Consider the following 26827-nt stretch of genomic DNA (forward strand, 5'->3'; position numbering starts at 1 on the left):
TTTCACCCTAAGGGTAAGATTATTCCTGACATCTGCTCTCTACTATAGTTTTTAGTTTTTTTCTTCTAGCTAATCCCTCATCACTACCATACACTGTTCTTTAAATTAAACTTTCCCAGATCTTACTGTGTGGTTTCTTTCTCCTAGTTGTATCCAGGCTGATATAACATCTTTATAATAATGTCTTCCACTATGTGAACATGGTATTTTTCTGTTAGTTCTATTCTTGTAAATCATATGATACATTTATTCCTAATTTTTTCATGTATTGTATTTTATTATTAATTTTGCTGTTGTTCTTATATAAGAATCTAGTAGATTTCTGGCAATTTACCTTTTATCCACTGAGCTTGATAAATTTACATATGAAAGCTAATAGTGTGTCTGTATATTCTTCCTTATTTTTCACATACACAATCTTGCTTATGTAAATAACTGGGTTTATTTTTTCCTTTCTAATCCTTATACTTTTTATTCCTATATCTTGACTTACTGCATGTCTAGATTTGAGGCCTCAAATATTGACTAGAACTGGTAATAACAAATAGTCTTGCTTTTGGAAAAATGTTTCAGTTTTACACCATTAAATATGATGCATGCTGTATTTGTTTATTACCAGCCACGCTATTGGATTAGGGAGAGTTCATTCTATTCCAAGTTAAGGTTTTTAAAAATTAAAAAAATTTTCTTTTAAATTTTTAGAGAGTGAGATAGTGTGAGTGCAGGGTGGAGGGGCAGAGGGAGAGGGAGAGAGAGACTCTTAAGCAGGTTCCACGCTTTGCACAGAGCCTGCCGGACAGGAGGCCTGGAGGCTCAATCTCATGACCCTGAGATTGTGACCTGAGCTGAAATCAAGAGTCAGACACTCAACCAACCTAGCCACTTGGGTGCCCCTAAAGTTTTTTTTTTTTTTAAGTTTGGTTAATTCTTTTTTTTTTAAAATTTTATTTTATTATGTGAGTTGGTGTCGGAGTTTAAGTGCTTTACCCTTGAATTAATATTATTATGTTATTTTTATCTTTTTTTATTAATATGCCAAATTACATTGCTTTTTCAATGTAAAAACACCCGTGTTATGGCAATGAACGTGTCATTGTAGGTTGTTCTTCCTGAGACTAAGTCTGAGTTTAAATCAGTTCACTTTTCATCTCTAATGCAGAGTAATATGAAATCAATAAATGATAAAGTAAATGTTTAATCATAAGGGAATCATTTAATCATAAGGAAACCATTCATTTTTATTATTTTTATTTTCTCAAAGAGACACTTTTCTTTAAATATGTTCTACCTCCCTTTAGAAAAGTAGATTGTGTCTAAATGGCTATTACTAGGTTCTTCTTTAATCTTTGGGGCTTCTAAGTTGTCATTCATCTATTTCATTTAATTCATTTTTCATGTATATCAAGCAGCTAAGGTATGGCAAGCAGAGAGGGGGGAAAACTACAGAGGAGGAAGGAGAAGGCCAAAGAAGGAAACATGCTGAGAAGGCAGAATAAAATAAGAAGGAACTATGAGATAGGAAGCCAAGGGGATGGCAGGAAAATGAAATCTTCGAGGCAAGACAGTACTGGGAAATAAATGACCCCAGTTTGTGGCAGGAAGAGGCTGCAGAAGAAGAACGGGGAGAGCCATGAAGGAGAGGGAAGGCAGAACCACACTTTGATTTCCCTCAGGTGAGGTAGCCCTGGCTCCTCGGTGTTCCCGACTGGCCACACGAAGTGGATGATACTCCCTGCTTTGAGAGGGGGTTCCCTTATCCAGCTCCGGGAATATCTCAAGTGACAAAAACAAACAAACAAACAAACAAACAAACAAAACTTTGGCCATTTCAGTCTTTGAGGCCTGGAGTGTAGGATTTAGGGCTTTACTCCAGGGAGGCCCAGGAATGATTTCAACCACTCATTATTGCCACCAACCTAGGACTTGGGAGATGGAAATATCCTCTCTTCATATTTCTCCATCTTCCATTTCTTTCTCTTTAAACAGCCTCTGTATACCTTTTAAGAAGATTTATTTCTTTATCAATAAATGGCATTCTCAAAACTCAATGAAAATATCAATATATTTTTATATATGTGGTTTTTAAAAATATATTTTTAACTGATAAAAGGTTTATACAGCAGATCTTGTAAGTACGCTAGTAGCTCAAAAAAGATGGCCATGTTACCTCCTAATCCAGCAAAGGCGACATTAATTCATTCTGTGGTTTTTCTGTGCAGGTAGCTTTTTCATATTCTATTGCCCATGGTCTAATAACTAAAAATATTTTAAAAGAACCAGAAGATTATTATGTGTTTGCCTTAAATTCTTTTTTTTTAATGTTATGTTAGTCACCATACATTATATCATTAGTTTTTGATGTAGTGTTCCATGATTCACTGTTTGTGTATAACACCCATTACTCCATGCAGTACGTGCCTCCTTAATACCCATCACCAGGCTAACCCATCCCCCCACCCCCCTCCCCTTTAAAACCCTCAGTTTGTTTCTCAGAGTCCATAGTCTGTCATGGTTCATCTCCCCCACCGATTCGCCCCCCCCCTTCATTTTTCCCTTCCTTCTCCTAATGTCCTCCATGCTGTTCCTTATGTTTAACAAATAAGTGAAACCATATGATAATTGACTTTCTCTTCTTGACTTATTTCACTTAGCATAATCTCCTCCAGTCCCAGCCATGTTGATGTAAAAGTTGGGTATTCACCCTTTCTGATGGCTGAGTAATATTCCATTGTATATATGGACCACATCTTCTTTATCCATTCATCTGTTGAAGGGCATCTCGGCTCTTTCCACAGTTTAGCTATTGCAGACATTGCTTTTATGAACATTGGGGTGCATATGGCCCTTCTTTTCACTGCATCTGTGTCTTTGGGGTAAATACCCAGGAGTGCAATTGCTGGGTCATAGGGTAGCTCTATTTTTAATTTTTTGAGGAACGTCCACACTGTTTTCCAAAGTGGCTGTACCTACTTGCATTCCCACCAACAGTGTAAGAGGGTTCCCCTTTCTCCACAACCTCTCCAACATTTGTTGTTTCTTGCCTTGTCAATTTTTGCCATTCTAACTGGTATAAAGTGGTATCTCAATGTGGTTTTGATTTGAATTTCCCTGATGGCTAATGATGATAAACATTTTTTCATGTGTCTATTAGCCATTTGTATGTCTTCTTTTGAGAAGTGTCTATTCGTCTTCTGCCCATTTTTGGACTTACTTGTTTTTTTGAGTTGAGTTTGAGAAGTTCTTTATAGATCTTGGATATCAGCCCTTTACCCATAATGCCATTTGCAAATTGAGTTTGAGAATTTCTTTATAGATCTTGGATATCGGCCCTTTACCTATAATGCCATTTGCAAATATCTTCTCCCATTCTGTGGGTTGCCTCCTTGTTTTGTTGACTGTTTCCTTTGCTGTGCAGAAGCTTTTTATCTTGATGAAGTCCCAAAAGTTCATTTTCACTTTTGTTTCCCTTGCCTTTGGAGATGTGTCTTGAAAGAAGTTGCTGTGGCCGATGTCGAAGAGGTTACTGGCTATGCCTAGGATTTTGATGGATTCCTGTCTCACACTGAGGTCTTTCATCCATTTTGAGTTTATCTTTGTGTATGGTGTTAGAGAATGGTCGAGTTTCATTCTTCTGTATATAGCTGTTCAATTTTCCCAGCACCATTTATTGAAGAGACTGTCTTTTTTCCATTGCATATTTTTTCCTGCTTTGTTGAAAATTATTTGACCATAGAGTTGAGGGTCCATATCTGGGCTCTCTATTCTGTTCCATTGGTTTATGTGTCTGTTTTTGTGCCAGTACCATGCTGTCTTGTTGATCACAGCTTTGTAATATAGCTTGAAATCAGGCAACGGGATGCCCCCAGCTTTGTTTTTTTTCAACATTTCCTTGGCAATTCAAGGTCTTTTCTGATTCCATACAAATTTTAGGATTGTTTGCTCCAGCACTTTGAGAAATGCCATTGTTATTTGCTTAAATTCTTTATTGCACCTCATCTTATTCTTAGGTTGATGCATTGCCTCGCCTAATCTCGTTCTGTGTTGGTTTTATGAGCATAAAATCTATGTCTGTTTATGTCCCCAGGGTTTAACACAGAGTGTTTTATATTGGTGCTCAATATATTTTTTATTAAAAGAAGAAAGAATGGATGGGTGAATGGATGAATGAATGAATAAGTAAATGCAAAAGGCTAAAAACTAGTCTCTTTGATTCTGGTCTTGTCCTTTGTTATAGTCAGAAATCTATAATGGCCCCCCAATGGCCTACCTGCTTGTACAACTCCCTCCCCTTGAGTGCGGCAGAGATCTGAAGATGATGGGATATCACTTCCATGATTCATTTATTGTCTTTAAGAAAGAGATTATCTTGAAAAAATTAGGTGAGCCATTAAAAGAAAGGGACTCTTTCTGAAGGCAGAGACTCAAGGCATGAAGGAGAATTGACACAGGGAAGATTCTGCTGCTGACCTTGGAGGATTCTGTTGCTGCCATCTTGTATAAGATGAGTGCAAAGGTTGTTGTCAAGAAACTGAGAGCAACGACTAGGAGCTGAGAGTAGCCTCAGGCTGGCAATCAGCAAAGAAAAGGGGACCTCAGTCTTACACTTACAAAGAACTAAATTCTGCCAGTAGCCTAAATGAGTTTTGCATCAGATTCTTTCCCATAGAAAGATGGGACCACAGTTGGCCAATGCCTTGAGTGAGGCACCCTGAGCAAAAAATTCATTTGAACCATGCTGGGTTTCTTGATCCATGGAAACTGTGCCATAATGAATGTGAGTTGTTTTAAAGCCTCTAGGTTTATGATATTTGTTACAAAGCAAGAAAAAACTAACTCTTCTTCCTAAGACTTTGAATTTTGATCATGCCATTCTTCTGCCTTTAGAATCTTCATATTGTCTTCATGATAAAATCCAACTTAAATAAAGACTTTTAAAATCCTAATCACTTCCCTAGCCTCATTGCTTGCCAGTTTGATGATGTCGGTCCATTCCAGGCAGTCTAAAATCCTTGGAGGTCCCTGATGACACTGTGCTCTCTCTTGCTTCACTTCTTCCTTATACTTTGTAGGGGCCCAAAGTGGGCTGCCCCCAAAGGTACCACAATGACATATTGATTATTTTGAATTGAAGCTACTTGGGAAAGAGTTGGTGCAAGGACACTTAGACCTTCTCTGACCCCCAGAAAGCAGGAAATAAATCTCTTACATGAAAAATATCCTCCCTGTACTAAGAAGTAAAAAGACACCCTTATCACCAAAGAGAGGGACTTTAAAGCCAAGAAAGCAGTAGAAATAAACCTCAGTGTGTGTGTTTGTATGTGTGTATATGTGTGTGTGTACCAATCTATAGACCTATAGCTACCTCAGCCCAAATTCCACTTAGAATTCCTTACTAATGAAAGTTCCCAAACATCTCTTTTCTTTATCCTGCCAAGTTCTCACAAATTTATTGTCTCTTTGTCTAAATTGTATAAAAACTGCCTGCCTTTGTCATTTCTTCGGGTCTCAGTTTTATTATTGGGCCTCCATGTACATATCCTAAAACTTTGTTTTTTCCTTTTGTTAATCTGTCTCATGTCAGTTTAGTTCCTAAACCAGCTGGAAAAACCTTGGAGGGAAGAAGGAAATTTCTTCCTTCCCTACAACTTTGTGTCTCGGTCTAAACTTTGATTTGCTAGCTTTTACTAGTGCCCTAAGCCTGGGTGAGTCCACTGTCATCCTGGTGCCCAGGGGATCTGGTTTTTACCCCTTTTGTAGCACGTAGGACATGAATATAGCTCTCTGTGTACCTGACGGTCTCCCTGAGCACACGACATTCGATGTGAGGGCAGGGTTTTTATCTTACTCAGCATTATCCTTCCCCAGGGTCTAAGCCTGTGTTGAATGATTGAATGTGTAAATGTGAAACGAAGCTGTGCACTGCCTTATAAATGAATTCTGGAGAAGTCAAATCCTCATCTGTTTGTTCCCATGCAGAAAGACTTGGTTTTGAATACCAGCCAGTGCCACCCCTCTGCTCGTGGAATTAGTTTGGCCAAAGTCACCTAATGTCCTTAAGTTTCGTTTGCATACTTTGATAAATAAAGATACTAAGAGTGATGACTGTATGAGATTGTTTCCAGAAGAAATGAGGAAAATGCATACAGTTGCACAGTCAAGTCCATAGTTAAATGTAAAGAAATGTTAGCTATTAGTTTTAGTGCAGGTTTTTTTATTAATTGCCATTTCATGCATTCCTACATAAGGCTACAGAGGGGACCAAAGATCTTTCTCATGTGTTTGGCAGAAATCTTTTTTTTTTCCCTTTCGTTTTCTCTGTCTCTTTGTTTCTAGCAAGGTAAAAGAAAATGACAGGTCGCATGCTGCCTGCTGATTGCTGCTTTGAGTTTCACTTTCCTTTCTTTCAAACAGGAAGCCACAAATCTCAGCAGAACCTTCCAGTCTCCAAACTGGGGCTGCTGGATACATGAAACAGAACAGCTAACACCACATGTAAGCTCAATCCAACTCTTAAAAAACAGGTAAGTGACTTTTTGCCATCCAATGTTTCCTAGCTCTGTGTAAAGAAAATTGCTTGTTTGCCTTTCTTTTGAAAAAGAATTTCAGAGGAAACTTGCTGCTAATGATCATAACTTCCCCTTTTATTTGTTTTGTTTTTAATGAATTTTTCAAACACAGGGAACTCCAGAGAGTAAGTAAACTCCAGTGTAATCTCACTCAGTTCTATCAGATTTTTAAAAATGACTTGCTTTATCAAATTGGAATTGTTTTTTACCCCTGAAAAACAAAAGCATTACAGATAATGTTGAAGTTTTCTGTGAATCTCTCCTACATTCCTTTCTTTTCCCTTCCTTCCCCCTAGGGAAATATTATCCAGACTTTGGGATAAAGTATTGTTTTGCTGGTTTTTATGCGTTTGCTGTATATACGTATATATCTAAACATGATCTCGAGTATAGCTTTGTGTTAACAGTTTATTTTTATTTTTTTATTTTTAAAAGATTTATTTATTTATTTATTTGATAGAGAGAGAGAGAGAGACAGCGAGAAAGGGAACACAAGCAGGGGGAGTGGCAGAGGGAGAAGCAGGCTCCCTGCCGAGCAGGGAGCCTAATGTGGGGCTCGATCCCAGGACCCTGTGACCATGACCTGGGCTGAAGGCAGATGCTTAATGACTGAGCCACCCAGGCGCCCCAACAGTTTATTTAAATAATATCATACTAAGTGTATCATTCTCAACTTGCTTTTTTCCACTCAAGATTAATTTTTTGAGCTTTATCAATGTGGATACAAATAGGTCTAGTTCAGTCACTTTAATAATCTTTAGTATTTCATTGTGTGCATATGCCAAAGTTTGTACATGCAGTCTTCTAATGTCATCCTAAACAATGCTGCTATGAATGTACTTGTTCCCCAAAATGATGTGTGTCTCTCAAAATAATGTGAATATTATTGAATCTCCATATCCCGGTCAACTTGGTATTGCTGGACTTTTGTTTGATGTGAAATGATATCTCATTCTTTAATTTATAGTTCTCTGTTTCTAGAATGGTTGAACATTTTTTGTATGTTTATAATTCATTTGAGTTACCTCATCTGTGAATGTCTTCTTCATATACTTTGACTGCTTTTCCATTAGAGACAGTTTTTCCATTAGATGTGAGATACACACACACACACATACACACACACACACAGAGTAATATTACTCAGCCATAAAAAGGATGAGATCTTGCCATTTGGGACAACATGGATGGATCTCGAAGGGATTATGATAAGTGAAATAAGTCAGAAAGAAAAATGCCATCTGATTTCTCTTACATGTGGAATTTAAAAAACAAAACAAATGAATAAACAGTATGGGTTTATTTCTGTGTTCTGCTTTTTCTCTTGGTTTTCTATCCTTTTGTTTCATTTCCTCTCTTGTGTTTATGATGAATATGAGTCACTGAATATAAAAAAAATTAAACCTAGAAAGATGTTTTCTTCGTCTAAACAAGATCTGTTTTGCATCTGCCATGCAGCTGGGGACAAAAGCAAACTTCATTTATACTAACCCAATCATAGACTGAAATTACTTAAAGATGGAGTTAAGTCTGTCCACTTCTAGCCCACCCTTCCTTCTTCCCTGTAGCTCTTCAGAATCCTTGCCCACAGGGGTGCCTTGGTGGCTCAGTCAGTTAAGCGACTGCCTTCAGCTCAGCTCAAGATCCTGGAGTCCTGGGATTGAGCCCTCCCACCCCCACCCCCCAAGTTGTCAGGCTCCCTGCTCAGTGAGTGGGGGGCCTGCTTCTCCTTCCCCCTCTGCATCTCCCCCTGACTTGTGTTCTCTTTCTGGCTTGCTAACTCTCTCTCTCTCTCCTTGCCCACGGCCTGAGAAGAGGGTTGCCAAGGCATCCTCTTTGCTGTGCTCTATTCTTCTAGCTCTGGGAGTCCAGCAAAAGTTTTGCCCAACATCTCAGCATCTCTGGCACCTCTTCTAAAGCTAACAGATGCTCCTTAGAGAAATGTGCTCCCAAATGCCAAGCTTACCTCTCAGTGTTCACTGCTTTTCCAAATCTTAGCCCTCCAATGCTTTCAAATACATGTATTTACAGTTCACCCTGTGTTCTCATTTTTCTCATTGAAAGAATTGGCATGATGGCTCATGGTTTATTCTGCTGCTGTAGGACCTCGATGTCTGTTAACTCCTTTCATATGTCAGTTTCTTCCTTTGGGAACTGTTTTCTGTATAAATTCCTTTCTCCTACCTTCTAATTCATGGGTTGACCAACTATGGTCTGTGTGACTCCAACCTGTTTTGATAAAAAAGGCTTTATTGGAATATAGTCATGCCATTTGTTCATATATTGTCTCCGTTTTTGTGTCACATTGGCAAAGTTGAGTAATTACGGCAGAGACCATATGGCCCACAAAGCCTAAAGTATTGACTCTCTGTCATTAAGAAAAAAGTTTGCTGATCACTGTTCTGATTCATTAATTTTACTTTATTCTTTACCTAGGCTTCCATTTACTTTGTCTACTGACTTTAAAAAATGTAATGGTATTTTTTATTTCTAAATTATCTATTTTTTATAGGTACCTACTATTGTTCCATTTATATATATATGTGTATATATATATATATATATATATATATATATATTTGCCTTGTGTATAAACAAATAACATGTTTTAATTGGGGCCAGAGGAAAAAAAAATAACATGCTGAAGCTAGAAGCAGAAATCTGTGCTTTAAACCACTACGATATACTAACTAGCCTCTCAATCTATTATTGTTTTTCTATCAGATACAGAACAATGGCAGTGACAACCAGATTGACATGGAGTGAGGAGAAAAGTCTGCAGAAGATGCTTGGGAATGTGTCCTTGAGACTTATTTATAAGTCTAGTGTCCACGACAGTAACATTTCTGGTATGCTTGCCAGGTGCACTTGTCAGGGACTTACTGTAACAATAATTTACTTTAATATAAAGATGACTTTTGTGGTCTTTATGCTTGGGCATTATCCTGAAATGTCTGACCATTTAAAAAGGCACAATCCCTCCTTCTGTTTTTCATTTCAAAAGAATAATGCAACTGAAATGACAACTGCAGTTTTAGAAACAGAAACAAAAATTGCTTCTGGATAACTGGTATTTTATTCCTTTAGTCAAGAGATGTTGTCTGTAGATCCAGGCAAAAAGAGACTTTCTAGGATGCTTCATTAAGCAAAGCTTTAGGAGTATATATCCTGTCTGACATCAAGTATTTGGAATGTGAAGTTTTTTGAGTTGAAAGTTTGTTAAATTAGATAATCCTACATTCTGATTCTAGTCTTTCTTTGTGTTTGTGGTCATAATTTAGCTGCAAGAACAAGGAAAAATGAGAGGAACATCAGATTTCATGCCATCAAATTTCTCTTTCATAAACTTCAAAATGAAACCTAGGAAGCATAAAAGTTATGAGGTATTACTCAGAAAGTATAGGCAGCTTTGAGCAAAATGAGTTGAGAAGGAGAAGTGGAGACATGGAGAGGGAGAGCCAGTGAGGGTGGGATTTATGTTGGCACAGTGACCCCTTTTGGGGTCAGCTCTAGGATCTGTAGGGATAGTTATATGAGAGTTTCCAGAGTGAGTTACTGTGCAGGGAGGTTAATTTTCCCTTCTCTTCGCATGATGTTGCCAACCCTAACTCCCAACTGGACAGCTCAGCCCTGGTTTATATAAGCAGACTTTCTGCCTCATTTAGAAGGTAGACTTGGGCATATTTAGCCAGGCAAGTTAAAAAGCTTATTATGCTATGTTTATTTCCTACAGGAACTGAGGATGATACGAACTACATAACAAGATAACAAGAGCCACGAAGTAAGTTAGGTTCTTGGACGATCTGTTACTCATTTTATTTTAGAACACTTCTATAAATGGCATTGGAAATGAAATAGTAAGATAAAAATCATAACTTGGAGTGATAAAAATGAGTTATAATGTTACTTATGTAATACGTTCGAGGCAATTATGGCAACAACAGAGACAAAATCACTACCAACTGTGAACCTTTAAAAATCTACCAGGCAATAGTTTGGCTTTATGTTTCTCTTTGGACTTGCTAGATTCAAAGTTTTCCAGACAGAAAGGTCTAGACGACTATTTCAGGTAATTTGTCCGAAGCCTTTCCCTGGGAATAAAGTTTTTGGGGGAATTTCAGTAAGTTTTAAAAACAAAGCCCCCTTTCCCCAATTTATAGATAAATATCTGTATTGCATATATTTTATTTCTCCTTAATATAATCTTATTACTGAAATAATACTCATCTTCATTGTTACTGCTATTTGTTAGATTTGTGTGGTCTAAGGTTCGTAGTTTAACAATGATTTGGTTGCTGGTTAATGTTTCTTTACTCAGATATAGATAAACGCATTTTCTTCAAGCACAAAATGCATAACCTTAGACCATTTCAAATCATATGATAGATGTTAATGCCAAGATAATAAGTAATTAAAACATACTTTTAAAAGGAAGGAAAGAAGCAGCAGAATTGTGCTGTTCCTATGGAAGTTTGGCTCTTGTCTTTAAGTACCTACCGCATATTATTTGACAGGCACAGAAATCCCCTGCTAGCCGAACTCAGAGCCTACAAACCCTGTGTAGACTTTATTTCAGAAATTCGTAATCTCTTGCTAGGTCCATTTGGGTCTGGAAAGTCTAGTTTTATCAATTCAGTGAAGTCTGTTTTCCGAGGCCATGTGACTCACCAAGCCACAGTGGCGTCTGATGTCACCAGCATTACTTAAAACGTAAGTTATTTAAGGATTTCCTGAGGATTTTGTTTTATCAATTACAATTATCAGGTTTGTTCATTTCTTTGCCATTTTCTCTTAGAACATTAACCTCTTCCTGATCTACAAGCAATTAAATGCTAAATCAAATGTAAAAAAGGAGTAAAATTTGATTCAGAATTCCCTCCGTTGTGTTTCACTTTTCATTTTTGTGCATGCAAGAAGCAGTTATATGAAGAATGCTTTTTGGTACTTGTAAAAAAAAACAGCACTAAAATTTTAAAAACTTTGTGGAAATCTTTGTCCATTATATTAGAAGTCTGTTTTTACTTATGTCCCACATGGTTTTACCTGGATTGAAATTCTTTTCTTTTTTTTGGTAATAAAATAATGAAAATTATGTATTATAACACTTGTCCATTTTACAAGACCATTTTATAAGAAATGATCGTGAAAAGCAAGACAGCAATTCACTTTGGTGGGTCAACCTTCAAAGGGTAAATTTATCAGTGATCCTACAAACACTATCTTATTTGTAAACAAATGTAAGTACTAATACCATTTTTAAAACTGTTACTTTAGATCTACAAATTACTGTGGAAAAACTTATTTCCCTTCTATGCTTGTCAATGTTACACAATCAAATAAAAAAATTAAGGGGAATGAATAGAACATTTCATCATCAAGCTGTATTTTTCTGTGATTGCTACAAGCAAATATTGTTATCTTCTGATTGGAAATATGAGTGCACTGTCAATGCAAAATTTAGCATAAGACAGTAATGGTTCATTTTAGTTTTGTGTCACATTTAATAGCTGAAAACATTTTCTAAGACTTTCAAGAATCACATCTTATTTCTTGATGTTGGCTAGATTCTATCTATTTGACTGACTTTATTTTGGTATCTTAGCCTAGTCTCAGAAGCCAAAGCAAGGTACTGCAATGGCACTTCAATACACTAAGCATTGATTGAAATGTTTCTATTTGTGAAATATTGTGTTGGCAATAAAGACCTAAATACAAATGAGAGCTGGTCTTTTTACTCAGGGATTTCAGTGTAGGTAATAAACAAATAAGTACTATTCAATGTGATAGGTGCTGTAATGGAGGTACTCATCAGGACAGGCTCTATCTCCCTCCTTTTCATGTTGAAAGCTCCAAAGGCATTGCTCTAAGAGAAGATGTAGATCTTTAGGTCCAAATGAAATGCAAATACTACTATATAAACTGAAGGAATACAAGACAGAACATTTGTTGGGGAAACAGAGTATTTTATTTCATTTCTCAGAGACCCTTCTCTTTGAAGAATTAAATTTTTTTTAAAAGATTTTATTTATTTATTTGACACAGAGAGAGAGAGCACAAGCAGGGGAGCGGCAGAGGGAGAGGGAGAAGCAGGCTCCCCTGCTGAGCAGGGAGCCCGACGCGGGGCTTGGGGCTCGATCCCAGGACCATGGGATCAGGACCTGAGCTGAAGGCAGATGCTTAACCGACTGAGCCACCCAGGCACCCCTGAAGAATTACATTTATGAAGTAAACAGATTAATGAAAACTATGAATGTGCCTATTGATCTCGAAATTTTACAATGCACTTTAAGTGTGTAACTCTACTGCATCAGTGTAAGTCCTTTCACGTGGAGGCACCAGTAAGTCCTGTTCATTTAGATCAAAATATCTAATGGTATTGCTCCTGGGCATTGGACTTATGGACCAATGGGAGCTTTTGACTCCAGTACAGATTACAATAGGTAGTAGAGGGCTTCTCATCTGCCTAGTGTGGAATGGGAGATTCGCGATTCAAGTGTTGTCTGGTATCATTGAGAAGTACTTCTCTTTGTGAATCTTCCTGAGTGTTCCATAGTTATGCCTCTGTGGAAGTATATTTGACCAATAAAAATTTTTCAGAGTTCTGAAAAATACTCTTGGGATCACAATGAGTGTTTTTATTTAGGAAAGAAGATTTGTTAAAGTGGAGCTTCTCAAAGTGGGGTTTGTAGACCCCTAAGAGTCCCTGAGGGCATTTTAGGGGATCTATGAGTTTAAAATTATTTGTGTAATAATGCTTAGATGGCTTTGCTTTCTCTAGAGTATTGACATTTGAACTGATCATACACATGTAGTTTTATTTTTTGGGTGGCGCCTTAGCATGAATCAAGCAATGGCACCAAGCTTTATTAGTAGTCGCTATATACGTTCCTAGCACTGGCAGTAAACAAAATGCTAGTTTCATTTAAGAATGTAATTGATGACTAAGTAACAACCATTGATTTTATTTAAACTCACTTTTTATTATTTTATATATATATTTTGTGTGATGAAATGGGAAATACATACAAAGGGTTTCTAAGGCATATCAAGATATGGTGGTTGTCAAGTAAAGACACTGGTGCAATTGAGTTGTGAGCTGAACTCTTTTCATGTAACATCCTTTATAAATGAGAAAACAATTGACAGGCTTGATTATTCATACTTAGGTATTCGGTAGACATTTATGGACAATGCACAAAGTTAGCATATCACTACAAGAAAAACAGCCAACCAGCAATGTTTGTTGCCAGTGATAACATCTGAGCTTTTAAGAAAACAAAAATTAGAACTTTGGGAAACCTGGATCCACCACTTTGAGGTTCATAACTTCTCAATACTTAAAAACTTACCTGATGAGATTAATGGTGCTAGTAACAAATATGATGTTTTAATATTGTGTGGTGAAATGTGCCAATGTTTGGAAGATCTTATCTAGAGCCAATATTTTCAAATGACCAAATGCATTGGGTTTATAAGTCATGCATGGATAAAAAATATACTCAACGCATAAGATAGATCAATGAATTTAATGTAGCTGAGTATGAAAATGTCACAGATCCTAGCTAACCTTTGGATAAATTATCACTTATTGAGCTTTGATGCATTATTAATGAGGAATATCCACAATTCTCTGAAAGCTGTTAAATTAAATACTCTCTCCTTTTCCTACTACTATATATACATAAGGCTAAATCTTCTTCATACACTTCAACCAAAATGATATATCACAATAGATTGAATTCAGAGGCAGATATAAGAATCCTGCCATCTTCTATTAATCCAGATAGTAAAGAGAATTGCAAAAAGTAAATTGATCCTGCTCTTTTTAATATTTTTTTTGGAAATAACTTTTTCATAAAAATGTCCTTTAGGTTGATAGTGCAATAGATTCATAATTGTATTTTAATATTTAAATTTTTTTGCTTAAAATTTTTAGTATGTTAAATATCAATAGATATAACCTACGTACATAAAATATCTTTGAGATTCTCAATAATTTTTAAGAATATCAGGTGATCCTGAGACCAAAATGTTTGAGGACCACAGTGTTAAAATATTAGCCACTTTCTGTTCTTCCTTTTGTCATGTCTTGAATGCTAGTTGAAGAATGAATTTTTTCCCTTTGATATACTTTGTTTTATAGTATAGGATATATCCTATTAAAGATGGGAAAGATGGCAAATGTCTGCCATTTAGGTTGTGTCACTCCATGGGGCTACATGAGAAAGAAGGAGTAGGTTTGTGTGTGGATTACATACCCTACATCTTAAAAGGCTGTGTGCCAGACAGATAATCAGGTAAGAATTCTCCAATCTCTAAAACATTTAAAATCAGTTTCATCAATTATTTTTAAGTTTTTACCCCATAAGGCAGTTTCAACTGTCATAGTGTTTTCAACATCAACCAACACTACTCTGCTTTAAATGAATAAGTATTCATATAAGTAAAGTAGAGTAACTTATTTTCTACAGCATTAAGATTCTCATATCTGCCTCTGAACTCAATCTTAATTGAATTCTTAATGGGGTGCCTGGCTGACTCAGTTGGTAGAACGCGTGACTCTTGAACTCAGGGTCATGAGTTTGAGCGCCACACTGGGCGTGGAGATAACTTAAAAAAAAATAAGGTGATCTCAAAAGAAAAAAAAAAGGAAAGAAAGAAAGAAAAGAAAAGAAATACAGCCAAAAGGCAGCATTTTACTCATACAGATCCCAGAAAAAGGACAGGAGGAGATTGTGTTTATTTCACTCTTTATTGTAAAATAGATAGGAAAGTAATAGTTCAATCTCATGCACTTTTTTGATCAATTAGACAAAATCTTGGAACAATTAACCACTTTTTGTTGAAGTGTGATATTATTATACTGTAAATACTTAGGTTTCACTACTTAAATGCTACCTAAATAACATCCAAAGGTTGGCTCTGCCACTAGCTAGATGTGCACCCATAAGCAAGTAACATACTTGTCTCCGTAAGTCTTACTTTTTTATGTGTGAAATGTAGGTAATAATAATGCCCATTTCATAGGGTGCCTGAGAAGATAAATGAGATGATGTACTTTATATTCTCAAAAGGTCAACCATTATTATCCCCTTTCTTTTAGGCATTGGGTATAATACAATCAGCCTCAATTTCCGAACAGTGACTTCCATTGCTTCTCAGTTGTGCTTGATCAGAAACCTTAACTATGTACTCAGACACTAAAAAGCCATGATTAAAAACCTCATTTGTGCCACATACTTTGCTAGTTACTGGAAACACAGAGTTGACTAAGAACATAATTCTTATCCTCACAATCTAAGGAGACATAAGGTACAGGGAGGTACAACAGAGCAGAGAGATGGGAGAAATCGTGAGCCTACGAAAACCTTCATTTTTTTTTTTTTTAAGATTTTTATTTATTGAGAGAGAGAGAATGATAGAGAGCATGAGAGGGAGGAGGGTCGGAGGGAGAGGCAGACTCCCTCTGAGCAGGGAGCCTGATATGGGACTCGATCCCGGGACTCCAGGTTCATGACCTGAGCCGAAGGCAGTCGCTTAACCAACTGAGCCACCCAGGCACCCCAAAACCTTCATTTTTCATAACAGAGAGGCAGTCAGTTCAGTCCAACATTGAAACATATGGGTAAAAAATAATGAATGTAGCCCTTTACTATATTTTTAATTTTTTTGAGATTTTATTTATTTATTTGACAGAGAAAGAGTGCACAAGCAGAGTGACAGGCAGGCAGAAGGATAGGGAGAAGCAGGCTTCCTGCTGAGGAGGGAGCCCAATGCGGGGCTTGATCCCAGGACCCTGAGATCATGACCTGAGCTGAAGGTGGGCACTTAACCAACTGAGCCACCCAGGTGCCTCCCCCTGTAGGGAGGTCCCTTTACTGTATTTTTAAATCTATCTTCTCAATCCTAGAAAGATTATTGTTCTGTTGTAAGGAGATACTAACTTAAAATTTGGTATTTCTTCTGTTTCATTTTCGTTTCTTTTTCTTCTGTGAAATTAAAGAAATTATAGTATTTTATTTAAAAATGCATTTTCAATATATTTTCCCCTCTCCTTTTTTCTCTATCCATTAGTCCATTTGAGTACACAAAATGTTTAGAGAGGAGTCTTAAATGATGTGTAACCAATGTCAATGGTAGTTTCTTTCTCTTTCTTTCTTTCTTTCTTTCTTTCTTTCTTTCTTTCTTTCTTTCTTTCTTTCTTTCTTTCTTTCTTTCTTTCTTTCTTTCTTTCTTCTTTTTCTTTCTTTCTTTCCTGGAGACTGGGATTTGAAATTAGCTTTTTAAACATTGTACCTTCCTGAAATATTTCCATTATGGATAATGTAAAGCATGTGTAATTCTCATTTTCACCACTTCTATGAAGTGGTCTTTCTGTAAGAAAGATATAATATTGGGGCACCTGGGTGGCTCAGTTGGTTAAGCATCTGCCTTTGGCTTGGGTCATGATCCCGGGGTCTTGGGATCGAGCCCTGCATTGGGCTCCTTGCTCAGCAGGAAGCCTGCTTCTTCCTCTCCCATTCCCCTGCTTGTGTTCCCTCTCTTGCTGTCTCTCTCTCTCTGCCAAATAAATAAATAAAAAATATTAAAAAAAGAGAAAGATATAATATTACACTCATAGTGGAGAGGAGGTATGGAAGGGTACTACTAATTAACCTGGGTGAAGAGTGGCTAGAGGGAGGACAGTTTTGGGTTGGAGGTTAGTGGTAGTCACATTTGAGGTATGAATATGTCTTAAAGAACTCAGCAAAGACTCTCTAAATATTATCTTATGTTTCTATAACAGTTGAGCCCCAATAAACCAATTATGCCCAATCATCCTACCTTCATCAGCTCTCCATCACTGAAGGACAGGATTCACTGTGTGGCTTATGTCTTAGATATCAACTCTATTAATGATCTCTCCTCTAAGATGGTCGCAAAGTTCAAACAAGTTCAAAAAGAAGTCTTGAGCTGTGGTGAGTCTCATTGTCCTTATCAAAAAACTTTCATTTTGAAATAATTACAGATTCACAGGAAGTTGCAAAAAGAGTTCAGAGAGGTCCTATGAACACTTCACCCAATTTCCTGAGTCCCACATTGGTTGGTGGCAATAGGAGACAGAGATCATTCACATATTTTGTTGTCACATGTGATTTTCAAGTGGCTTGATCTGATAGTCACCTCCCCACATTATGTGACCTGACAAGGAAGATCAAAACCAGAAAATTGACACTGTTATAATGTGTGCACGTAGCTCTGTATTGTTTTATCACGTGTAGATTTCAAAGTAGTGAGTGGGTCTGCCTCACTCACTAGGTGCTTTTCAGTCTGTTGCTTTCTCAGCAATTGGGTTTGTGTGGGAGCCCTTTAGGATTGGGATCTCTGTTCTTTATAGTTCTATGATTCTCCTGCTCTTAATCCCCATTGATTTTCAAAACCAGACATTTTGGGGCTTGTCTTTTTGGTGCCAGCCCCCAGGGTTGGGGTGCCTGATGTTGGGCACAATCTCTTCATTCCTTGAGAAAGAGTTCATATTTTTTTAAATCCCACCTGATTGTGGGGTCACTGCATCTGGAGTGGGGTCCTGGGTAAGCCAGTGTCTCTGCCTCTCATACCCTTCTGGATGTACTGCTTTTGTTTTGCTTGTGGAGGTGCTATTCATCTAGTTGTCAGGTCCTTTTCAGAGGAAAATTATTCCATACGTCGTTGTAAATTTGTTGTGTCTGTAGGCGGAGGTGGGTTCACAGTTTTCCTATGCTGCCATCTTCAATTCCCCCTGCATGGGAATTTTAAAATTACTTTGCCTATTTCTACAAAAAAATTTGATTGGATATTGATAGTAATTACATTAAACACATATATAAATTTTGGGAGAATTGACATCTTTATTCTGTTGAGTTCTTCTAATCCATGAACATAATATGTCTATCCATTCATTTAGATCTTCGATTTCTTTCAACAGTGTTCCACAGTTTTTAACATTCAAGTCCATACATAATTTACTAGATTTATACCTAAGTGTTTAATTTTTAAAAATGGTATCATATTTGAAATTTTGGTTTCCAAATGCTTATTGCTGGTACATCAATTTACAATAGAATTTTGTATGTAGATCTTGTTTCTTGTGATCTTGCTGAACTCACTTATTAGTTCTAGGAAAGTTTTTTCTTTTATTCCTTGGGATTTTCATGCCATTTTAAATAGGGATAATTTACTCCTTTTTAATCTGCATGCCTTTTATTTCCTTTTCCTGTCATATTGTTCTGGCTAGAAGTTCCAGTACTATGTTGAATAATAGTGATGAGAGCACATACCCTTGTGGTGTTTCTGATCTTAGGGGGAAAGTATTCAGTGTTTCACCATTACAAAGATAGCTGTAGGTTATTTTTTACAGTTGTTCTTTGTCAGTTTGAGGAAGTTCTTTATTCTTAGTTGTCTGAGAGTTTTTGTTTCCTTATCATGAATGGGTATTGGATTTTATCAAATAGTTTTTTCCCACAGTTTGATATAATCATGAAATTGATCTTTGCTTTCTTAATATGGAAGATTACATTGATTTTTTGTTTGTTTGTTTTTTGGATTACATTGATTTTTTAATCTTGAGCCAGCCTTGTCTCTTTAGAATAAAACCCATGTAATCATGATATATAATTCTTTTCACATATTATGGAATCTTATTGATAATAGTTTATTAAAATATTTTTATCTATATTTATGAGGGATATTGAGCTGTAGTGTAGGTCTTTTTTTTTTTTTTTCCTGCTGTTGTCAGGTTTTGGTGTCAGGGTAACACTGGCTTCATAAAATGAGTTGGGAAGAGTTTCTCTTCCATTTTCCTGAAGGGATTGTGAAGAATTGGTGTTAATTTCTCTTAAAATCTGTGGTAGAGTTTTTCAATGAAATCATCTAAAGTGGTGATTTATTTTTCAGGGTTTTTTTTCTTTTTTTTTTTAAAGATTTTATTTATTTATTTGACAGAGAGAAATACAGCGAGAGTGGGAACACAAGCAGGTGGAGCGGGAGAGGGAGAAGCAGGCTTCCCCCAGAGCAGGGAGCCCGATGCGGGGCTCGATCCCAGGACCCTGGGACCATGACCTGAGCCGAAGGCAGACGCCCAACGACTGAACCGCCCAGGTGCCCCTTTTTCAGGGTTTTTAATACCAACAATTTAATTTTAAAATAGTTAGCAAGCTATTAAAATAATCTGTTTCATATTAGGTGAGTTTGGATAGTTTGTAATTTTTAGTTCAGTCTATTCCATCTAAGTTGTCAGATTTATGTGTGTAGAATTGTTCATAGCATTTCCTTACTATTTTTTTCTGTCTGTGGGGTCTGTAGGGATATCCCCTGTGTCCTTCATCATATTGATGATTTATGTCTTTTGTTTCTCTTTGTCACTATTTCTAAAGGTCTGTCAATTTTATTAGTCTTTTCAAGGAGCCATGTTTTTGTTTCATTGATACTTTAAATAGTTTTCCTGTTTTCAGTTTGTTCATTGATTTCTGCTTTTTAGGATTTCTTTCATCTTCTTGATTTGGATATAATTTGCCTTCTTTTTTCTAGGTTTTTGAGGGGAGGGACTTAGATTATTAATTTTGGACTTTTCCTCTTTTCTATTATAAGCATTGAGTGCTACATATTTTTCTGTAAACACTTCTTTAGTTATGTACACAAATTTTGATATGTTGTATCTTTATTATCTTCCAGTTTAATGTATTTTTCATTTCCCTTGAAACTTCCTTTATGACTCATGAATTATTTAGAATGTATTGTTTAGTTTTTAAGTGCTTGGAGTTTTTCTTGTTACCATTCTGTTATTGACTTACAGTTTGATCCATTATGGTCAAAGGACACACTCTGATTTAAATTCTTTAAATTGTTTTTGAAGTTAAATTATGGCTTAGTCGGTATTATATTTTGGTAAATGTTCCAGGGGTACTTGAAAATTATGTGTATGTTCTACAAATGTTGATTAGGTAGGTTTTCTTGGTTTTTGGTATGGCAAGTGATTCTTGATTATACCTTTAATATTTTGGGTATTATACGATGAGACCCTGGATCTTATTTATTTATTTTTCTTTTTAAAAAATGATTTTATTTATTTGAGAGAGAGAGCACAAGTGGGGGGAGGGAGAGGGACAAGCAGACTCCACTTCAAGTGCAGAGACCAATTCAGGGCTCCATCTGAAGACCCTGAGACCATGACCCAAGCCAAAATCAAGAGTTGGGTGCTCAACTGACTGAGCCACCCAGGTGCCCCTGGAACTTATTTAAATCTTGTGTTTTAGCAGACCTCTTATTACACTCTGCTTGTGGAAGTAAAAGTGCAGGTTCCCCATTAGGCCTTGGTTGACACCTCTGGGGGAAAGCGAACTTTGTTATTGCTCCCCATATGATCTTCACTGATACCAAAGGAGGCTAGGAGTCTCCTTAAAGCTGGGGGAATGGTGATTATAGTTTCACTTTCTCAGTTGGCCTCCTTGGACCCTGGTAAGGAGGGAGGGGCACCCTATTGCTGATGGTGGGGGTGGATATCCAGGATCCCCAAGGAACTTCCATTGATACCATCAACAGGGACATAGCACAGTACAGGTATAAAAGTCCTGGCTCCCTACCCATTCTTCTTCTATGATACTGTCCTGGCGGAGTGTGGAGGATAGAGAAGGGAAGAGACTTCTGTGGATGGGACTGAGGCTCTTTCATGGTGTTTGGCTGGGATAGTGTGGCTCTTGTGTGAAAGTTTTCTATCTTGCTAGGTTGCTCTTCTTCTCATGCTTGGCAAGAGACAACAGACTTCCTGCCGTCTCCTTCCTTCCCTTCCCTCCCCCCTTCCCTTTCCTCTCCCTTCCCCTTTTGTTCCTTTCTTTCCTTTTCCTTTTACCAGCTCCAGTTGGTTTTCCCTAGTGGTGCACTTCTCCAGCAGCCAATATAGGATTTATGGAGTTAAAAGAAAACCTAGAGACCTCACCACCATATTGTGATTGTAATAATGAACTAGCAAAATGAGAAATTAAGAAAATAGTCTTTTACATCAAAAAGAATAAAATATCTAGGAATAAATTGAACCAAGGAGGTGAAAGACATACATACTGAAAACTATAAGACATTAATGCAAGAAATTGAAGAAGACACAAATAAATAGAAAGATATTCTGTACTTAGGGATTGGAAGAATTCCTATTAAGGTGCATATACTCTCCAAAGCAATGTACAGATTCAATGCTGTCTTTATCAAAATTCCAATGACATTTTTTACAGAAATAGAATGAACAATCCTAAAATTTGTATGGAACCACAAAAGACCCCAGATAGCCAAAGCAATCTTGAGAAAGAAGAACAAAGCTGGAAGCATCATGCTCCCTGATTTCAAAGTCTATTACAAAGTCATAGTGATTTTTAAAGTATGGTATTAACATAAAAATGGATATATAGATCGAGAGAACAGAATAGAGAGCCCTGAAATAAATCCACATTTTGGTCAGTTAATTTATGGCAAAGGGCCCAATAATATATACAGTGGGGAAAGACAATCTCTTCAATAAATGATGTTGGGAAAACTGGACAGCCACATGCAAAAGAATAAAACTCAACCGCTATCTTACACCATACACAAAAATTAACTCAAAATGGATTAAAGTCTTGAATGTTAGACCTGGAATCATAAAACTCCTAAAAGAAAACATAGGTGGTAAGCTCCTTGCTGTAGGTCTTGGAGATGATTTATTGAATCTGACATCGAAAGTAAAAGCAACAAAAGCAAAAATAAACAAATGGAACTGCAGTAACCTAAAAAGCTTCTGCACAGCAAAGGCAACCATCAACAAAATAGAAAGGCAGCCTACTGACTGGAAGAAAATATTTGCAAATCATATAACTGATCAGAGATTGATATAGAAAATATATAAAGGGGCGCCTGGACGGCTCAGTCAGTTAAGCGTCCAACTCTTGATTTTGGCTCAGGTCACCACCTCAGGGTCCTGGGATAGAGCTTCAAGTTGGTCTCTGTGCTCAGCAGGGAGTCTACTTGAGGATTCTCTCTCCCACTCTTTCTCTGCCCCTCTCCCACACCTTGCTCTCCCTCCTTATAATAAATAAATTAATCCTTAAAAAATAAAATATATAAGAATTCACACCAATCAAAAACAAAACAAAACAAAACAAAACATAAAAACAATCTAATTAAAAATGGGCAGAAAATGAGTAAACAGCTTTCCAAAGAAGACATACCAGAAGGCCATCAGGTACCTGAAAAGATGCTCAACATTATTAATCATCAAGGAAATGCTAAATAAAACCACAATGAGTTATCATATCATAACTGCTAGAATGGCTGTTATAAAAAAGACAAGAAATAACAAGTATTGGTGAGGTTGTGGTAAAAAGGGAACGCTTGTACACCATTAGTGGGTATATAAATTGGTGTAGTCATTATGGAAAATAGCACAGAGGTTCCTTAAAAAATTAAAAATAGAATTACCATACAATCCAGCAATTCTACTTCTGGGTATTTATTCATGGCCACACCCCATGAAATGAAAACATTAACTCAAAAAAATATATGCACTCCCCCACCATGTTCATTGCAGCACTATTTACAATGGCCAAGATATAAAAACAACCTAACTGTCCATCAATGGATGAATGGATAAAGAAGATGGAGTGTACACACACACACACACACACACACAAGAATATTATTCAGTCATAAAAAAGAATGAAATCTTGCCATTTGCAACAACATTGGTGGACCTCAAGGGCATTATGCTATGTGTAGTAAGTCAGACAGAGAAAGATGAACACTGTATGATCTCTCCTATATGTGAAACATTTAAAAGAAAAAAACAACAAGCTCATAGATACAGAGAACAGATCAATGGTTGCCAGAGGTGGGGGTTTGGGGGTGGGAGAAATAGGTGATGGATGAAGGTGGCCAAAAGGTAAAAAGACATTTAAAGAAGAGAATTGTTGGTCGTTTATACTCTAGAGCCTTTTGTTTAGTATATCAATAGAAATACCACTTGATACAGAAAAGCTGTGCAGCTTAATGTACAGAGGATTGTCTTATTGACTAAGTAAATCTAGAATTTTTAATAGTCATAATTTGATCTTGAGAAAGTTAACTTAAGTGCACTGGACTTTAGTCTCCTATATATTGGGAATAAGTTCTCAATCTAAATATTGTAATAAACATGAGATGTACTCAGTGTAAGTATAAGCATATACAGATCTACTTCAATTTACAATGGGCTTATTGTAACTTGAAAATGTGTTTAATACACCTAACCTACCAACACTGTAGCTTAGCATAGCCTATCTTAAACATGCTGGGAACACATACATTAGCCTGTAGCTGGAAAAGTCATGTAACGCAAAGCCTATTTTATAATAAAGTGTTGAGTATCTCATGTAATTTATTGAATGCTATAGTAAAAATGAGAAAGAGAATGGTTGTATGGCACAGACTGGTTGTAACTTTATGTTGCTTACCCTGTGGTCACACGGCTGACAGAAATAACCATACTTCATATCTCTAGCCCCAGAAAAGATCAAAATTCAAAATTTGGAAGTATGGTTTATACCAAATTCATAACGCTTTTGCACTATTGTGAGGTCAAAAAATCTTACATTGAACCATGCGAAGTCAGGGACTGTCTGTATAAACATGTAACAGCTCTGAAATTATGCTGGGTTTGGGGTAAGACTGAGTTACAAAGTGCTAAGGTTTGGGAAATGATGTTTTTCAAGGACATCTGGCCACACCCCATGCTGGGTGGCAAGGCTTTGTTCATCCAACTGGGCTGATTTAGAGCCTCTAAGAAGACCTTGCATTAATTCTGAAAGAGAAGAATTCCATTTTAGCAGAAGTTGGAAAGAAATTATATGTGTCGATTGAGAACTGCCTTCTATACAAACCAGGTTTTATTTAATTGGCCAACCTTGCTAGTTAATCTTCTGGGACTTGGATGAAAGGAAGATGATAAAAGCAACCGTTTAATAATAGGGATCACAAACACAAGAGATATGTAAAGGGAAAATACTAAAAGCTCCGGTAAAGAAGTCTCTCAGGGGTATCCTTGAATGGCATTTGGAAATCTCAGTTTTATATTTTTTTCTGGGGAAGCATTTGTTAGTAAAGCAGAACTTTGATTCGGTTAGAAGCCAACTGGGAGAGGACAAGGGGTCCTTAGTAGAACTGTGAAATCAGTGTGCTTTGCTTTTACAAATACTCACACATAACCTTCCTCAATTTCTGGGGTTCTTTTTCAGTCCTTAGTGTCCAGCAACCACTTTCCCCCTGCTCCCCCTGATCACTTTAAAACACACTATTTGGAATAGTAGATGATTGCAATGCAGTATGAATTTAGTTACATTTAGAAATGATCTCTCATGCTGGAAGAAAAAGATCATTTCTCCTATTAGCAGAACTTCAGGTTCTATATTGACATTTACTAGGGTTATTTCATTCTTTAGGAGAGCTGCTTTCACTCATACTTAATTACTGTGTTGAAACATTGCTGTTTATGATACAAAAGAACTGACTTATCTCTTTGATATAGGTACAGCATGTGTCCTCTTGCTTCCTAAAGCGACTAATTGCAGTGAATTTCTTCAGGACAACTTTTTAAACATGGATAAACCTATGACTTCCCAAAGCCAGGTAAAGAATATATTTCTAACTAGGCATTATTGTAATAGTGTTATAGTATGTGTGTGTGCATGTGTGTGTGCGTGTGTGCACGCTCATACTACATATTCACAGGTAAACGAAGACATGGATCAATTGCTTAGTTAATTCAAGTTTATGTCCCACTTTAAAACAATAATTATTGTTTTAAATTATAATGTATTATAATTATATTCAGAAGAGAACTACTTATCAAGCTATTGCTTTTTCAGTTTCTTTCTTGAATTATATTTGAATTCAGTCAATTTTCAGATATGAGTTATGCTTATTAATTTTTCCACAGATAATGCATGTCAGCAAAATGCTAAATGATCCTATTTATAATACCTTTGTGGTTGAAAATTATACATCAGAGTGGAAGCTGGACCCTTTAAAGGACACTCAGATCCTCTTTGTGCTGAGGCAGATGTTACGGGTAGCAGAGGACTTCTTTGAGGACTTGCCTTGAGGAAACAGGTGATCTGGCCCCCTTATGCCCCTCTCATAAAGCATGGTGCTTTGTGAAAATCGCAGAGTTCTACCTCACTGGATGGCTGATGCCCATCAGCTTGCTCTAGACCTGACAGCCATGTTAGGATATGTGCTTTGTTTCTATTCTTTTTTATTTTGTTTTCAGACAAAATTGTAGGAATGTTCCAGCTCTCCATGTTCCATCAGTTGCCTTGGTTCTGATACTTGGTCCAATCCTGGATTGGCAGGCCCCAATGAGAGTCGGTCTCTGCTGACAGCCTCCTTATGACTTCTGCTTTCATTCGTGTTTTGCCTTTGATCCCTGAGAGCATCTAACTGATGGTTTCTTCTAGGATCAGTCATACCTCAAGCTCAAAGGTCAACCTTGAGCAGTGGTGGGCCAAGATATGCCCTACCACAAACTACCATTTGAGATTTTAATTTCTGTGACATTTTTCTCAACCTTCCCAGCAAAATTGACTATCCTCTTACTTATTTGTCGTTAGCACTTTATTTAGAACTCTATGTGAGTACTAATACTTTGAATAACAATTTAAAAATGGTTACATGGATATCCACTTCCCTAGATTGTGAGTTCTTTAAGAAGCAGAGTTTGGATTTTACATACCTTTGTATTCACAGAACTTAGCACAGTGCCTAATAGCGAGCAAGCATGCCTGCCATTATGCATCCCTCCCAACTTTCCCAGACTGATAACATGTACTGAAAATTTTTCTCCTTATAGAAGGGAAGACTGGAAGAGAACGAAATGCTGGAGAGAAGAAGTGAACATAGAGGAGGGAGAATGTTTCACTTGTCTCTGGATGAAGATATGAATTTAAACTAATTAAAAAGAACAGATATTTCTTAAGGACTTATGTGTTATTTCTGTGAAAAAACAAAGTTTCTTCCCTTAATGAACCCATACCTGATTTTCATTAATTGAATTCCAAACCATCCTAGCCATGTCTCCCAAGTAGAGTGATCAAATGAGGTTACAAGTGCAAGTCAATAAGAAGGTTATTTTATACAAGTGCCCCCAAATGATTTGAAAATCCTCTGGGTAGCTGTAGAAGTTAGGACCATTAATAAAGAAAAAAGGAATTTCAGAAGATAGGTTTTAGATTTTTCCCCCTAAAACCTTA

General features: G+C 36.8%; 1 protein-coding gene across 1 annotated transcript; it reads left to right on the top strand.

The window, feature by feature from the left end:
- Positions 1–26553, top strand: IFI44L (interferon induced protein 44 like). Its single transcript, XM_035727408.1, is given in 13 exon segments — positions 1–13; positions 6412–6521; positions 9291–9694; positions 9697–9780; positions 10300–10323; positions 10326–10347; positions 11081–11276; positions 14710–14858; positions 16412–16415; positions 17353–17524; positions 25105–25205; positions 25516–25688; positions 26428–26553. Coding segments are annotated over 10 exon segments (1311 nt in total). The 5' UTR covers positions 1–13; positions 6412–6521; positions 9291–9300; the 3' UTR covers positions 25681–25688; positions 26428–26553.
- Positions 26554–26827: the final 274 nt, after the last annotated feature.

Source organism: Zalophus californianus, chromosome 4, assembly GCF_009762305.2.
Source record: "Zalophus californianus isolate mZalCal1 chromosome 4, mZalCal1.pri.v2, whole genome shotgun sequence".
NCBI lineage: Eukaryota > Metazoa > Chordata > Mammalia > Carnivora > Otariidae > Zalophus > Zalophus californianus.